This window comes from Gossypium arboreum, chromosome 5, assembly GCF_025698485.1.
Source record: "Gossypium arboreum isolate Shixiya-1 chromosome 5, ASM2569848v2, whole genome shotgun sequence".
Classification (NCBI taxonomy): Eukaryota; Viridiplantae; Streptophyta; class Magnoliopsida; order Malvales; family Malvaceae; genus Gossypium; species Gossypium arboreum.
Window position 1 is genome coordinate 43,811,170 of NC_069074.1, and position 17,399 is coordinate 43,828,568.

Below are 17,399 nucleotides of genomic sequence, written 5' to 3' on the forward strand. Positions count from 1 at the left end.
TTCACAATCAAGCATTATTGCAAAAATTTCTTCACATGGTATTCCAAATTTCCATTTTAGATATATTCAACACTCATGTCTTAAGTAACATATAATAATGCCATTTACATGCATATTCCAACACCATTGAAAATCAAACTAAAACTTGGGCATTAGATTGGATATTTGCTGTGAACTTCAAACCAATCATTTCATAGATCATCTCTCGGTCTCAGCTATTCATTCACAAATTATCTCATAACAATTCACGTGTGTCAAAAGGGCCTCAATCAGGTTCACTAGAATTTGTCATTTACAACCATAAGAATACTCCATACAGTAGCTTCAGTAAGTGTTGGGGTTCAGGTTGAAGGCTTTGAATGAAAGCGGATGCAGATAGGAAAAATTCGGAAACTTGGGCAAAGTTCGAATTTTTGTCAGGAAGTTTCAAAGCTCACAACTACCAAGTGTGATACTCTACTTGGGATTTCTGAGAACAATTATAACAGAATCTCCCCTAAGGAACATCTTACTGATGAATCTGTCTTTGTTAACAGGAAGGGCCTTCTTCTTGCCTTTACCAGTTTTTGGCACCTATATACCGAATCAAGAAATAATTAATACCTTTTCAATTAACTGTAAAGAAAATTCATACAAAAGAAAACGAAAAGAAACAAACCTCAGTCCACATCTCCCTGACATTTTCAAGAACCATGTTGCAGTGACGATCAAAGGCTCTCACCCGGCCTAGAAGTTTTTTGTTGTTCCGGCAGTTGATGAGAACCTGCATTAATAAAAATCGAATTCAGTTCTACATAACCACATTCTCACTAACAAGTAGATGAGCCATTTATGGGGATCAAAAAGATGATCACATTACCTGGGTGTTATTTTTCACACTCATCATCAGAACAGACAGTGGCCCAGTGTTAAATTCCTCTTCCTCGCTCTTGACTGTCTGCAGGAAAATAAAAAAACAAGACATGAATATAAGCAAACACGTGCATTTTGGCTGAAAACATATGAAAGAACAAAAAGATAGCATTTATGATAAACTTACATCTTCCTCCATTGGTCGACTGCAAAAGAAGCAAACAAATGGAAGGGTTAGTCTATCATGCAAGAAATGAAACAGAACATGAAGAAAAAATATAAAAAAAATTAGTACCTCATTTTCAACTATGGAAGTTCAGTACTATCTCCTACTAAAATCAAAACTAAGATCTGCATAATTCAAGCAAAATCCATTAGAAAACAAAAAAAAACTCAGAAACTCTCAATTCGCTTGAAAATGGTACTGCCACGTGAAACAGGAACAATTTTCAATGCTTACATACCAATTGAATAGTGAACTCATCCAAAACATTGTAGAAATAAATTTTATAACCATGCAAGCACCACAAAAAAAAAAGAAATTACTATAGCTTAATTATAAATTGCCCAGTCAAAACAAAAACGAAGTGTTATTTTTGAAAAAACTGCTTAGAGTCTGAAGTGTCCGACATGGATGCTTCAGAAGAATGAAGAGTTAGTGAAAAAATAAAGGAATCTAGCTTTGCAAAGATATAACATAAACCACTGAATCACATAACATCACAGTAAAAAATCTTCTGAAACTCTTTCAGTTCAGGTCTCCATAAATTTTCAGCATATATTAGCTCAGGAGAACGAAAAACATCATCAGAGTGATAGAAGCCTTCAACTCCTAATCCCAAAAATGTCACGGACAATAACTAAATGTTGACACGCACAGATCCGTACGCACACACATATATGTACAAGCTAATTTATACAATAACAGGAGAAAAATGAAGCCTCCTCAGTTCAGGTCTCCAGCAATTTTCCGCATGGACTTTCTCGGAAGAACGAAAGTTTTATTTTCAATCATCCTCAGAGGCAAACATGAAAAGAATCTATCGATGGAAGCAAAGGGAAAATATAAGAATGATATTTAAATAGCCGAAAAACAAAAAATTCTCTTCAGCTCAGGACTCCATATAGGCTTCAACAAAAAACTTAATTAATTAAAAGATTTAAACCACCAACAGAGACAATTTTCGATGGCAATTGCAAACTGCAAACCCTAAAAAATTCCGACTGGAAGTAAAAAATGTCGAAAGCCTAGCTCAGAACAACTATGAAAAATTAAGAGAAATGCAGAAATAAAAAACAATAATAGGCCTAAAGTAGATTTTTACCTGATAGGCAATCCACCGATTAGATCTGATTTGAGGAGAAATGAGGTAGAAAGCCGTTTTATAGACTCCGACGACCAAATAACAAAACCCTAATCCCTTCAAATTAGGGTTTTATGTTATTGGGCTTGAGTGTCCGTCTATTAGCTCCATATTAGGGTTTGGGGCTTTTTGGTTGATTAACATCATTGGTTTTAAATATTGATCTTCTAATTAGGCTTAATGCTCCCTTTCGCCCTTCAACTTTGTATGTTTTTTCATTTCGGTATTTAATTTTTTTTTTCATCTCATCTTGATACTAAATTTATTATTTTGATTTTCAATTCTGTTCAATTTTTATAAAAATGTTAAAAAATTGATTGACACATGATATCAATTAAAATGTCCTACATGACATTCAAATTTATTAAAATTAAAAAAAATAATATTTGATAAAATTCAGTGAGACAAGTAAATATCTAACTTCACCCTAGATATTGGCTCATGCTCAATTCTTGATGTGGAGTTATGGGGGGTGCATGAGGGATTACGACATGCTTGGGACCTTGGATAAGGAAAGTTATATTGGAAACTGATAATACAATAGTCGTACGCTTACTTACAACAAAGAATAACAAAAATCCCAATTTATGCAGTGTTGAGATCTATCTTTAAACTTATAAAACGAGCTTGGGAAGTTAGGATTTTACATGTCTACAGAGAAAGCAATTGGATAGTTGATAGGATGGCTGCTCTAGCTCTCGACGGCCAACTAGGAGTGAAGGTGTTCAGTGAACCACCTCTTTAAATGCTACAAGTTATGCTAGAAGAAGAACAATGCTTTTTACTTGTTCGTAAGGGAACTCCGTAACCTTTGTTATTTACGATATACTAACCGATTCCATACATCTATGTAGTTCTAAAAAATAATTTATTTATCTTATTATTAATCAAGGATTTTCAATGTAACTAGAACGATTCTCACAAATTGCAACTACTAATTTATTAAGAATTAATCGAATTGAAGCTATAACGTCATCATTTACTGAAATCGAAATATCTACGAGATTAAAATCGTTATTTGTATCGATTAAACAAATTGTTGGAATTCCCAAAGTGATACATTCTCGAAGAGTCGTATATTTTTCTTGTTGATCAACGATGATTACAATATCAGGTAATCTCGTCATATATTTAATCCCGCCTAGATATGTTTGCAAGCGAGATAATTGTCTCTTCAACATAGTTGCATCTCTTTTCGGAAGACGATTAAGTCCCCCCGTCTTTTGTTCTGTTCTCAAGTCCCTAAACTTGTGAAGCCTCATTTATGTAGTGGGCCAATTTGTTAACATACTACCGAGCCATTTTTTATTTACATAATGACACCGAGCCCTTATTGCAATCCGCACCACCGAATCAACGGCTTTATTTTTGGTACCAACAATTAAGAATTATTTTCCCTTACTTGCTGTATCAAAAACTAAATCACAAGCTTCTAATAAAAAAACGAACAGTTCTAGTCAAATTTGTAATATGAATACCATTATGTTTTGCAGAGATATATGGCGCCATTCTAGGATTCCATTTCCCAGTATCATGACCAAAATGAACTCCTTATCACTTTTTACCAAAAAATTAAATATATATATATATATATTTAAATTTAGATTAAAAAATAAAAATAGAAAAAGAATATTAAAAGTTCAATTTTTTTTAAAAAAACCTTTGACTTTGACCGGTCGTTAATTGGTGTTGGCTGACTATTAATCGGTGTTGATCGGTATTTCTTTTGAATTTTAAATCTTTTAAAAATTTCAAAAATTTTAAAATTATATTTTATTGTAATTTTAAAATTATTAAAAAATTCTAAAATGTATACATTTTGATTTTTTTAATGTTTCAAGTTTTAAATTAACCCTTTTCAATTTATGGACTTTATATTTCTTTAGTTAAATTTTTTTCTATTTTTGAATGTTTGAATTATTATTTTTAATTTTTAGATTTATATTTTTAAAAAATTAAATTTTATTATGAAATTTCTAGAATATATATTTTTGAAAATTTAAAGTTTTTTTTTTTGCAATGTTCTAAAATTTAAATATGTTTTCATTTTATAAAATTTTCAATTTTATATTTATTATTTTGAAATTTTAAAATTATATTTATATATTTAAAATTTTATAAAATTTTAAAAATAATTATTTTGATTTATTAAAATTTTGAATTATTTATATATTGTATAATATTATTTTTAACATTTTTAATCAATATAATCTATATAATATTTAGAAAAATTGTTAAAGTAAAATTTATGCCATACTATTTTATTTTAATTGATTTTTGCTATTACATTTTGAGAGTTTAAGTAAATTTATCATTCAACTATTATGTGATTGAATTTTTCCGTTTTGTTAAAAAAATTGCCACTAAACTTTAAATTTTATTGGATTTTTCCACTAAATCTTATTTGTTTATTAAATTTTACCATTCCTTGTTGATTTTGATGATAAAAACAAAATTTATATAGAAAATATTATTTAAAATGCTTTATTTGAATAACTAATTTATAAAATATTCATAAATTAATAAATTAACTTAGAAATATAATTTAGTGGAAGAAACACATGAAAATTTTTAAAAATAAAAATAATTTTATTTGTAATTTTAAAAAATAATAATCGAAATAGCATAAAAAACACAATTCTAATTATTTAGATAATTTAGTTAGAAGCCCTTAATTATTGGTATTTAATTAATTAAAAATACAGTATTTATAGATATTAAATTGTGGAAAAGATTATGAAGGTGACAATAAGGTTTGACACAAATATTAAATGTAGAGATATTCAGATACTCTTAAGTTCTATTATTTCATATAGCTTTTTCGAGACAACATCTCCATATGTCTTATATATATTTTTCTTAAATCTCAACATCTCATACATTCTTAAATAAGTTTTATCATCTCCTTCTTTGCTTGCATGGACTAAAAATAACTCCCACTTTTTTTCTTCTTTCACAACAAATTGTCATATATATCTCTTAATCTGTATTACAATTCATTATCTTAATTTTTCCTCATTATTTTCAAAGCACCACCAACATTTTTTTCTAATGGTAGATATCAAGCTTTCTAGTATGTGCTCTCCATTGCAGTGGAAAGTGTTTTTCTACCACATTTGATTTTTAGAGTCAAAATATGATAAAAAATAAATTTTCATCCAAACACAAATGTTGAAGTTTAAGTGCTTTTGACTTTTAACTTTATGCTTTGAAAGTAAAAGTTATCACAATACCCTTATTTATATTAATTATTTAAAAGATGTATAAAAATAGATTACTTTATATTTTACATATCATTATATTAAATTATTTAAATATTTAATTTATCATTATATTAAATTATTTAAATCTTATTTATTATATTTGATTTTTTAAAAATATTTTATATGTTATTAATTTTTCAAATAATTTATATTAATTACTTTAAAAAGCATTTAAAATTTATATTTCATGTTTCATTGCATTGAATTATTTAAATATTATATTGCTGAAAAATTCGGTTTGGAAATGATTTTACATTACAACAGAAAAATAAGAATTTGAAAACCAAGTTGGTTTAATCTTTGACGCTCCCACTTTCAACCGAACAACCTTTTCTACTATTCTTATATTACAAATCACTACGAGTATGGGCTCGAATAATCATGAGTCAAACACAAAATCATAAATAATTTTCCTACTTTCAGTAGAAAAGTAAATCTCTCTCTCTATATATAAAAATGATAGAAATTTTATTCCTGGAAAATAAAATTTATACTTAGAAATAAATTCTAACTATTTCCAAGTACAATAACAAGTTCTCAAAACGGTGTATTTTTATCCTTACCAGTGTAATCTATTTATAAAGAGATATTAGAGAATCCTAATTGAATTATTAGAATACAAATAATACTTATATGATAGAAAAATGAGTCCCCTAGTTCAACTAGGAGAGATGGACAGCTAACCCTAGTTAATTATACTAGAGTTGTTGCCCCCCATATTTATTATGAGGAGTTTTAGGCCCTCCAATATTGAGTCTAATTATATGTGATTCGTGAATTTTTAACCTAACATTTTATAATTTAATCCAACCTAATACATATTTTTTATTTCCCAAAATAAATATTATTTATTAAATTAATTAATTTTCTAATTAAATAATCTTCTTAACCAAATTCTAATTCTATTAAAGTAATATCAACTTTAACGTAAAAGAATCTAAGAAAATCTATTTAATTTCTATATTCAATTGATTCATAATGACCAATTAATTTAATTCCATTTTGAACTTCAATTATTTGATTAAATAATAATTTGAAAAACTTAAATTAATTCTCGGTCATTTCCATACTTAGTGAGAAATCACATTCATTTTCAAATGTAACCCATTTCTCTAACTTATAATTTCTATCTATTTATATTCATTTGATTCTAAATGCAATTCATTTCTAGTTTCAAAGAGCTAGCAGAAGGATCAATTGGACATCTATAATTAGGACTCAAATGTTTTATAATTAAGTTCTATTTTTTCACCTATTAATTATAAACTTATTTAGTCACGAAGTTATTCCACTAAAGTATCGTGATTGAGCTCTCCACAATTACATACCATTATGAAAGTTGCTCGATCAATGACCTTGTCATAAGTGTGTTATCCTCGTAAGATATTTTTAATCTCTTTGGGATAAATTCATTCTCCTAATATGATCCTATTTTATCTCATGGTAACTATTATATCTTCCTTCATGAAAAGTCAATTACTATCAAATAGTAATTAAGTAAATCATCATAAAGACAAACGATTCATGACTATGTTTACTTTTTAATATATCATGTATTGCCAATGAGAGGATATCATTTACCCATTTCTTGGGCTATAAATTTTATTATTGTGAATAGTGCTACATACTGCAAAAGTTGTATACCAAACGCACCAGCTTTCAATTCATTATCTATTTGAACTCAAACTTTTACTTACATCAAAGTATATGAGTCACACATACATAATCCACCATCCATTCAGGAATAATGTATGCCATACTATGAACGTCACAAGTGAATAAGTTCATAAACGAATTCAAGATCTATTCTACTTGGGTTTTTTTTCCTATGTACTGCAGTCTAGTCAGTCACATGTATATCTTTATCTTCTAGGTGTCATCTATTCCAATGCTCAAGATAAAAGCATCTCTCCAATTGGAATTGATAGGCGACATATTAGTCTTTCAATCAATTTACTCATTTCTGATTAGGCTAAGGACATGTTTAGGTTCTTCTACTGATACAAGTTGTTTTTCCTATTACAATATTACCACATAATACCGCTTAGTATAGTTAAATATTAGATAATCAATAAGCTAAATATTTGCTTCTATTTTGCTTTGTATGCAAAAGCCATTAAAGACAATGTAAAAATGATATTAATGTAATTTACGGATAATTTTATTAAACCAATCTTTGAAAAAATACAAGTATACAATCAAATATATTACATTTAGGGCACTAGGTCCAACCCATATAACTTAACTAATTCTTTTTTTTTTTTTTTCTACTACCATATCTAAAAATAATATTTAAATCTTCAACCGTAATTTTAACTACGATAGGAATATTAAAATTAACAAATTAATTTTTTTTTGTAAAACTTTTCTACCCTACCTTTTAAAAGCATTTTAAAACTTTTAAAAATCACTTTTCAATTGCAGTGGAATGAATAACTAGCCTATAAAAAATTTCAACCCGTAATTCTCAAATTATCAACACAAAAAGAATTGTGTAGTTTTCCACACCCACCAATCTAATATTACTTCATCAAACCTACAAAAAATAGTTAGTTAGATTAAAATGATCATTATACACAGTGCACAATATTTCTTAAAAGAAAGTAAAAAAAAAGCAATGATAAAAAAAACCAAAAAGAAAAGAAGTAAAGTCGTCATAAAAAAAAAAACAAAGGAGACTATATATACCCAAAAAAAATATAACTCCTATAAAAAATTTAACTCCAAAGAATTAAAATACAATAAAAAATTGACTACAACATCAATTTAATAAAAATAATATCAAAACATAATTAACTCAAAATTGTAACTTCCAAAAGAATTAAAATACTATAAAAGACAATTAATAGATAATAAAATAATATTTAAAATAAATTGTAAAAAATAACGTAATAAAAATATTATTTTAATCATTAAAATTTGGAGAAAGGTAATAAAATAGTAAAAAAAAATTGCTTTAAGTTATTCAATGTAAAAGGGTGTGAAAAATATATGATTATAAAATATATATTTAAACATTAGAAGTATCAAATTCCTTAGCCAAAAATATATATCTTTTAAAGTTGTAATATTGAATAAATTATATATAGATTGTAAATTAATTATAAACTTTAAAACTCCAACTTACCCTTGTCTAACATACTTATTTTGCTGTGCAAGTTTTATCACTATTTACGTAGGAAGGAATGGAGAAAACGAAATGACAAAAATATTCTTTAGGTAGGAGTTGGAATTATAGATATATACTAAAAATAATAATATTTAAAATTATAAATATATAAATTAACTTTGTTTACAACATTTTATTAAGTTTTAATGCTTAAATTATAAACATGTGGTGATATAGTATATACACATTATCTTTTTGTGTATAGTTAAACAAGTATTATACCATTTTCAACTTTTCTTCATCTTTTTTAAATACTTAATATTTAATTTCGAATCTTGTATGATAAGTAATATATTAGTTTGGTATTTTTAAGGACTTAATACTCAATTTGAATCTTCTACAATAAGTAAGATAATAATTTGATATTTTGAATTTTTTACTCAGTTTAATACTTGTACTTTTGTCTGTCCATCATGTTGTACTTCCCATTTTACTATTAAAAAAAGAAAAAGTTGATACGATAATAAATATCCAATAACAATCTGCCAAAATCACATCATCAATACCAAGTCACAATAAAAGAAAAATAAAAGATATAAAATGAAAAAAAATTTAAAAATTTAAAAATTATAAACAATTGAAAATTAAAATTTATTATATGAAATTATAAAATAATTAAATTATAAATATAAGAAAAGTTCCTAATTTTTTTAATTATGTTCTATTTTTAAAAAATTACCTAAAATGCCAAAAGATATTCTAAAAATCATACATATGACAATTTAAATTTAATGTAATCATTTATATATGTTATTTTCTTTATTAAATTAGTATTGAAAAATATTTCAATTCAAAAGCATCTTAGAATTTGACCTCAGTTCGGCTACATACCCACCAAGAAGCAAAAGATCATACCCAGGCATAAGAAGAATATAAAAAGCAAAAAAATAGTGCTATGTTTAGAACATATAATAATATATATCAGAAATTCCTTTGAATTACAATCCCATGTAACAGTGTATTGTACAACAATGAAAGAATCAAGGCATTGAAGGAAAATCAAAGTTCAAAAGCAATCATTTCATATCATTCTAAGCTTGCTTATCAGTTGTTGAATCAACTAGACCTACTGAAGGTTCTGCCTTGGGAGATTCATCAAGATGGAGCTCTGCAAAGTCTTCGATGATCCTTGCTCTCTCCTTGTAGACAGAACCCTTTTTTTCTTCCTCTGCTTTTCCAACTTTCTCCTTTGTCAACATACCTACGTCCTCAGCTGCCCTCGCAACTGCAGTGAATGCGTTTGAAAGCCATGAAGCTCCTGTAGATACGTAGCTGTTGCTCATGATAGCAGTTCCCGCAATGCTTACCTTCTGCTCGGCAACAGATAAGGCAAACTTTGTTTTCTCAGAGACTTGGAATCGGTCGTCCATCTCTCTCATCTTTTCGTTAACCACGGCTGTTCCAATGCTTAGCTTTTCGCTCAGACCAATTTTCTGATCAAATGAAGTTACCGCAGCAGAGGCATTCGATGTCAAGTGATGCTGTTCATCGAATGCTTTTGCCTTGTTGATGGCATCCTTTCCCAATATGAAGCCCTTGGCAAGCATGGTGCTCACCATATCTTCAGCCTTTTGCACAGTAGAATCTGCAACAACCTGCTTTTTCTCCTTCAAATAGCAGATTGCACAACAATGATGAAAACATAAGACATATGTGTAATAATTCACTTCTTTCCATTGTATTCTTATGAAACATATGAACAAACAATGCTGCTCCGACTTTTCATTTTTCTAGTTCTCGTATCTAACACCCATGTCAGGTGCATAACCGAACATGGGTTTGGAGATATAACTCTTTTGAGGACTCTCCATGGAAAAACCTTAAAAAAACTGAACATACTCGTCTAGGGCATACACTTGTATCTGGCACTCACCCTGAGTCCAAGTAACATAGAGAACAAACATACCTTTTCCTATTACAGACCAAGAGAAAAAGGCAAATAGATAATATACAGTTATATACACACACTAGAAGACTCCCAAAACATTAGAAGATCTCCAGCTGTTGAGCCTTGGTGCTAATTCAGTTGCTATGTTCTTATAATGGATTAAAAACAGGCTACCAGCAATAAATGTGACTGAGTTCTAAGTTAGCTAAAGTATCCTAGCATTTCAATTTACTTGTCCTCCATCAAATGTCTTCACAAATGACACATTCAAGGATCTGAAGGACATTACGGTCAATCATGATAAAAGCTTGAGTAGTCATGAATTTGCTATAATTATACAAGTATGAAGCTACAATATGCATGCAAAACACCCAATCTGGCATTTCCTACCAATGCTGAAAGTATGATCAGAGAACTACAAACATAAGCTGACAAGAAGCCATAGAGATACTACTAAATCTGAAAGTATCATTTTTTGTTACTTGGACTCGTAAATGTATGATAAAAGTATTTGTCTAATAGGGTATATTCAATATTTTCTGAGTATTTCCATGTAGTTGGAGGGTTCTTATATGGTCATATCCCCAGAACCATGTCTAAATATATGTCACACATGTACTTTCAAGCAAAAATGAAAGAGTCAGAGCGACATAGATATTATTACTTCACTATATTATATCACAGTGATCATCCTTATGATGACAAAAGCTGTAGGATAGGGTTTAAAGGAGAACTTTTACCATGTTTGACAGGAGAGCTTCAGGGGGTAGTTGGTAATCCTCAACAGGTGTGATATTGACAGAAAGATCAACTATTTTGGCTCCCTGAATCAAGCAATAAGTTCGAAACTTCATTCACAATGAGTATTTGAATCAAATAAGTTGCCAGAAAGCATGTAAGCCAGCATAACTGAAGCTCAATAATTAGATGTTATTGTTAGGCTTTGATAGTCAAAAGCAGCCACAATAAACTTTAAGATATGATACAAATGCAATGCAGATGAATGATGACAGGCCTGGAAAGTTTTCATCTAGCTTTACACAGGCATAACATGTAAAACATAATTAGTTCCGAAGATTTAAATGTTCAAGTTGCCTGTCGGTTTTGCATTAAGAGACAATAAAGCTGATATCTTAGGGTACCTTGATGCCTTTGGTAACAATTTTTGTCCAGTGATACTATCAACAAATGTAATTCTTTTCCAAGGAAATATAAGCATAAAAAATAACTTAATCTCACTAACATACAGTCAATAGTATTGCTGTATCTGCTCCTTGTGTATCCTTGAAGGTAACATAAGCAACTTGAGCATTTTCAGTCTCCCTGCAAAATTTACAACAATCTCAAGGATGACTTTTCAAAACAAATCCATTGAACTCAAGCAGAGAGCTATATTACTAGGACTGAGTATGAGAGCCAAACATGGTATCTATCCGGCACAGGTACGTTTAAAATTATCAAGGTTTCCATGTATTTCAAGGGCTAGTAGAAGATCATATCCAAATACTTCAGGAAAATCGAAAAGACGAACCAACATAAGTAGAGAGTACCCACCTTCGCATTTCAACATATTGAATATCACCAGAGAAAGAAAAGAATTCTTTGATATCCCTCTCAGAAGCAGCTAGAGAAATATTACTGACCTTAACTGTTCTTATCTGTACACAAAAGATGAGAACATAAATATATGTTTTTGTGGAGTTCGAAAAACTCCACAAGCAGGCTTTTATCTTTGCCAAGTGTCCATCTAATCACATACATTAAATTCAACATTTCGATTTCTTATTTTCAGTTAAATGAACATGTAGCAAAATTACAAACCTACTTATGCTACCTTCAGATTCTAATGCCAATGGATATCATAATAATCATACTCAGCAAACATTTCAAGATAACAATTATACGATTCCGTGAAATACAGAAACATGGAACAACTTTATGCAAAAACACCTATAGAGACCAAGGAGACAAAATAAGTAAACGGATACAACAATTAGTTCCGGTCAAACTTGAGACTTAAGAAAAGGTTCTTTAGCTCTGCTCTTGTCAAGCACAAAATCTTATATGAGATGCAAAAATGCAAAAGCTTATTTCACAGCTATTTCAGTAATACTTTATCAACTAGATGCAAAAGTAACTGATAACCAACAGAATTTTATTGTTAACAGTATCAACTGAAACTAATTCTATAAGTATTTTTTTCCTCACATTTGACGCATTGATAGTCCAATTTGCTGTAGCACTTGTCTCCGTTACTGCTCCAAGAGTAAGATTAGTTTGGTCCAGTGGAATCTGCATATGCAATGATCAACAAGGTGTAAAAAATAAAACAGAGGAGCTCTAATCGGCAAGAAAAGCAACCGCAATTGTAGGCCCAACTGGATGAATAAAGGACAATGATATACTAAATGAACAAGACGAATGTAAATAAAGACAGGATTCATGGCTACAGTGCAACAAAAATAAACCCAAAACCCCAATTTACTGTTGTTACTATGGGGTCTAAAGCACGAGGAGGTTTTACTTGATGGTGTAAATTAGATGATCTGTGGACATTTGTTGTTCTTCATAATATTTTAGGACTAATAGGTTTTATGTTACATCAATTTGATCTTGTGTGATCTGTTCAATTGTGACCTTATAATGTGATCGCATTATCAGGTACCACAGGATTAGTAGAAAATAAAAGCCTAAAACAGATAATATTTCAATCTTTCATTCTACCAAAGAAGATGCTCACTGATACATCAACAGAAACAAAGTTGCTTTTTCAGCAGTATGCTGTTATTTTTTCCTTTTCTATAATGAAATTGAAGGTGATATGCTTAAATGTTAAAATGCTTGGAATCATAACATCAGTTATAATCAAATCATATACCTAAGCCTTGAAAGGGAAACTATACACATAATTTTCTATGGACAATTGATGCTTCCAAAAGTTGGACCTTTTCATCTTATTTTGAAGATCATATATCACTCTCACCAATAATTTATTCTGAGCCTACCAATTAACACCAAAGCTTATATAAATACTAATTCAAAGACTATTAAAAGAACCATAAAACAAGATGCATAAACTATAAGGATAGTTATTCTATACACTGCTAGTGGAACAAAAAACTCCACAAGCGGATTTAGGATGTTACCATGTGTCATTATAAAAATAAAAGAATAACAAAAACGGACACAACATCATCCCAAACCCGCTTATGGAGTTTTTTCCACTCGCAAGGTATAGAATAATTATCCAAACTAGAAATAGCATGAAATATAAGGCAAACCCAGAAATAATAATAACTTGACCATCAAACCATAAAACTTGAAGGGCACTTTTCAATCATTTCGGTGCAAACATCAAAGTTAGAGCTTTCACAGGTCTTCATTGAATATTTATCAGTTCCTATACTCCAATATTTACTTCCAAGAAAGCTAATTAAAGTATCCCAACTGAATCTTACCATTGAACTTGCTTTCAGAACCCAAGAACTACAATGAGGTCAACTCTAGAAACCCAAAGAGAAATTTGGGTCAAGTACAGATCAACTCAAGAGTCCAGCTTTTATGATCTCATTTCTCGTACATTTTTCCAGCAACCAAACGGAGCAATACATACATTTATCTTTCATTAGAATTTTTATTTTTTTCCGAAAAAAGGAATCTTGGATCTAACCGAGCAAAGGGTCCCATTCATCACAAACAAAAAAAAAAAATGGGAAAAAGAAATAAACTCACCGACATTTGAAGATTGTACCAAGAATTCCCAATACGAAGATTACAAGAATACTGGATTGATTGGATTTGATAGGAAGATGAAGAAGGGTCTAAATGGTGGCAATGGCGTCTTTACCCCGCGTCAAATGCGCGGGCTGATTTCTTCGAAGCATGTTGAGTCTGGCCTTTTATTTTTCCAGCTATAAGAAAACCTGGACAATCCATTTTTTTTTTTACTTCTTAAATTTTTATAAATAGTAGAGTTAATAATTGAAGAAAAAAAAGTAACGGGTGTTTATTATTATTATTATTATTATTATTACTTTGTATAATTTGATATTATTTAGGGTAAATTGCAATGATAGTCATTCAACTTCATTTTTAGGCTATTCAATTATAAAAGTTACAAAAAAAGATAAAATTAAATAGTTGAATAATTATTTTGCAACATTTCATAGTTAATAGACTAAAAAAGAAAAAATAATTCGTAATTACTAATATAGTTCACCCTATTATTCGTTATATATTTATGGTAAAATTATTTTTTAAAATAAGTTTTTTTGGGAAGGTTATCTAGACACCTATGTACATCGAGTTTGGTGTATATGTCAAATCATTACACTAATTCATATCATGCATGTTAAGAGGCAATACTTTATCAGAGTATTTTCAACATCCATGGAAGTCAAGTTAAAGGTTGGGAGGTTTAACCAAATATTTATTTGGTTGTTAGCCCAACCAAACCAATTAAATATAATGGAGGGTAAAGTACACTAATAGTCACTCAATTTTGGTTTCAATAACAAAATAATCACTCAACTTTCAACTCAGTCACTAAAATTTAGAAAAAAATAACAATCCAGTCCCAATAACTATTTTCTGTTACAGACGTAACAGAGACGTTGATGTGATACATTAACTAGCCATGTTGGATATTAACCAGCCACAGTGGAAACCCAATTTAAGAACCCTAGTTACTGGAAGAAGAAGAAGCAGAAGAGAAGAAATAGAGATACCCACTATTGATTTGGGTTTTCTCTTTCATTTTCTCTATTAATTTTCTCGGCATCCAAACAATAGAAAGTTTAGCCCTCAACTGCTCCTTTATCATCGTCGCCGCCACCACTACTCTTTTCTCATTTAATCCTAGCATTTCCCTCCATTTCCACTCTAAACCTATATCCAAATATTCCCCGCCGTCCATCTTCCCACCATCTTCTTCATTTCCCGCCTTCTGATCCCTTCTCAATTCTCTTTTGTTTTCGCCTCTTTCCAAATGAAACAACCCTTTACGTTTACTTACCCATATCACTTCTCAAAACGACAACGGCCTACCACCTCAAACGACACCTTCTCCTCTTCTACTGTTGCTAAGAGTTAACTCCTTCATTTCCTCATCTCAATTTCAATAGGCAATAGTAGTAGAGGAAGAAAAATAAGAACAATGAGAGACCAAGAACTTGAGACAATCCTTTGGTGTTTCAATGGAAACAAAAGCAAAAGATGAAAAATGATTGTTGCTGCCATAGGTGATGTTTTCAATAGCTTGAAAAACTCTTCTAAAATCCTTTTCCCAAATTTCAACCTTCCTTTTTTTCCGCTCATCTCCCCCCTCCCCAAAAAAATTATGACCCTTCGGATCCTCATGTCCAACGTGGCAAGTTAACTAGCCACGTCATCTGTTTTATTAGGGCTATAACCGAAAACTTTAGTGGGTGACTGATTTGTAACTTTTCGATAACGTTAGTGACTATTTAATTTCCTAAATTTTAGTGACTGAGTTGAAAATTGAATAATTGTTGGTGTAATTTACCCTACAATGGAAGTCGACTCCTATGGGTATCGACTTCCACTTTATAAATACTCATTCATTCCTCATTTCTTTTTACCCAAAATCTTCCCGAACTTTCTAACTCTAAAAAAACTTGTTATCTTTTTTATTTATTTTACATGGTAAAAATGAGATAACACATAGCCAATTATGCCATCAATAATGTAATGGCCTGATTTTGGGCCAGTCGGAACAGTGGTTTTGGGACCACTAATCTGAGGAAGGAGAAATTATTTTTAATATTATTTTATATGTTGTGGCATGGTTATATGAGAGTATGAAAATTTTGGTGAATTAATTCTAGCGATTTCATGCTTAATTGTGAGCAAAAGTCCTATTTTGATAACTAAGGGTGTCAAATAGCTAGAGAACCAAAAATTGAGGGTCTTTAAAGGGCAAATAGACCCTTGGATAAGTGGTGGCCGACCATAGGAGACAAAAGATAGAAAAAGTCAAGATTAGGTGGAAATTTGGTAATTTATTTGACCAAAATTAAATAAAATAAAGAGAAAAGATATCATCTTTTTCCCTATCTCCTTCTCCACCGAAAACCCAGCCATTTTAGGGGTTTTTAAGCTTCAAAAATGTCAGCCACTCTCTACTCTTGCAAGTAAGTGACTTTAATGGCTTTTCTTAAAATTTTTTACATTTTTAGAACCCTTGTAGCATGAGCTTTCTAACAAGGGGACTATTTTTTTTAAATGGTTGAAAGTCTAGGGTTTTACTATGAGAATGTTCATGTTATTTTCTAAAATTTTATGAAAGAGAATGAATCATGGTTGTGAAATAAACAACCTTTGTGAAGGGACTCCTCATGAAAACCCTAATAGGACCATTTTGTAAAGTTTGTATAATGGATAGTAATGTTGTGAAATATTGGAAATTTTGGGTTGTCATAAGAGAGATAAATGGTGGGTTAGGCTTGAATAATAAGCAAACTCAATAAAAATCTATTTCCGGGCCTAGGGGTAAAATGGTTATTTTGTAAAAAGCCTATGGACAAAATGGTTATTTTGGCCAAATCATAAATTATTGAGCGTTTAGATTTAATTGATGATGAAATGACTAAATGTTACCATTTTAGATCAAGAAATACAAAATCTGAACCTAGACCGGGGGAAGGCCAAGTAAGTAGATTAAATCAACTAGTCGCCATATTTTGAGTACCGAGGTAAGTTGTATGTAAATAATACAACTACACTGTTATTATATGTGTTTGAATTGATATAGCATAAATTTCTTGTTTGTGGAAATGATTATGTATGATGAATATTGAGATAGTAGAACTCTCGTTTGAACCTTAGGAAATAAATCGAATATT

At 30.0% G+C, this 17,399-nt stretch overlaps 2 protein-coding genes and 2 non-coding genes across 6 annotated transcripts; all 4 read right to left on the bottom strand.

The window, feature by feature from the left end:
- Positions 1-14: 14 nt before the first annotated feature.
- LOC108450335 (uncharacterized) lies at positions 15-2,363 on the bottom strand. 2 transcript variants are annotated; one of them, XM_053029157.1, is made up of 6 exons: positions 2,178-2,363; positions 1,148-1,892; positions 1,040-1,058; positions 860-937; positions 659-763; positions 15-573 (listed from the first exon to the last, which is right to left on the bottom strand). In XM_053029157.1, the coding sequence occupies exons 2-6, from the start codon at positions 1,150-1,152 to the stop codon at positions 457-459; spliced, it is 324 nt and encodes a 107-aa protein (XP_052885117.1). In that variant the 5' UTR covers positions 1,153-1,892; positions 2,178-2,363; the 3' UTR covers positions 15-456. The 2 variants fall into 2 exon arrangements, with proteins under 2 accessions (XP_052885117.1, XP_017603392.1); XM_017747903.2 differs by having other exon boundaries at positions 1,148-1,203; positions 2,178-2,362.
- Positions 1,594-1,667, bottom strand: LOC128293621 (small nucleolar RNA Z159/U59). The gene has a single exon (XR_008283801.1). It is a non-coding gene; the product is annotated as a small nucleolar RNA Z159/U59 (small nucleolar RNA).
- Positions 1,793-1,877, bottom strand: LOC128293620 (small nucleolar RNA Z159/U59). Its single transcript, XR_008283800.1, has one exon. It is a non-coding gene; the product is annotated as a small nucleolar RNA Z159/U59 (small nucleolar RNA).
- Positions 2,364-9,542: 7,179 nt separating the features above from the next.
- Positions 9,543-14,495, bottom strand: LOC108450261 (binding partner of ACD11 1-like). Of its 2 annotated transcripts, none has more exons than XM_017747803.2 (6): positions 14,269-14,495; positions 12,745-12,828; positions 12,091-12,194; positions 11,784-11,859; positions 11,277-11,360; positions 9,543-10,255 (listed from the first exon to the last, which is right to left on the bottom strand). In XM_017747803.2, the coding sequence occupies exons 1-6, from the start codon at positions 14,272-14,274 to the stop codon at positions 9,680-9,682; spliced, it is 930 nt and encodes a 309-aa protein (XP_017603292.1). In that variant the 5' UTR covers positions 14,275-14,495; the 3' UTR covers positions 9,543-9,679. The 2 variants fall into 2 exon arrangements, with proteins under 2 accessions (XP_017603292.1, XP_017603293.1); XM_017747804.2 differs by lacking the exon at positions 14,269-14,495 and adding an exon at positions 13,995-14,261.
- Between the last annotated feature and the right edge of the window lie 2,904 nt (positions 14,496-17,399).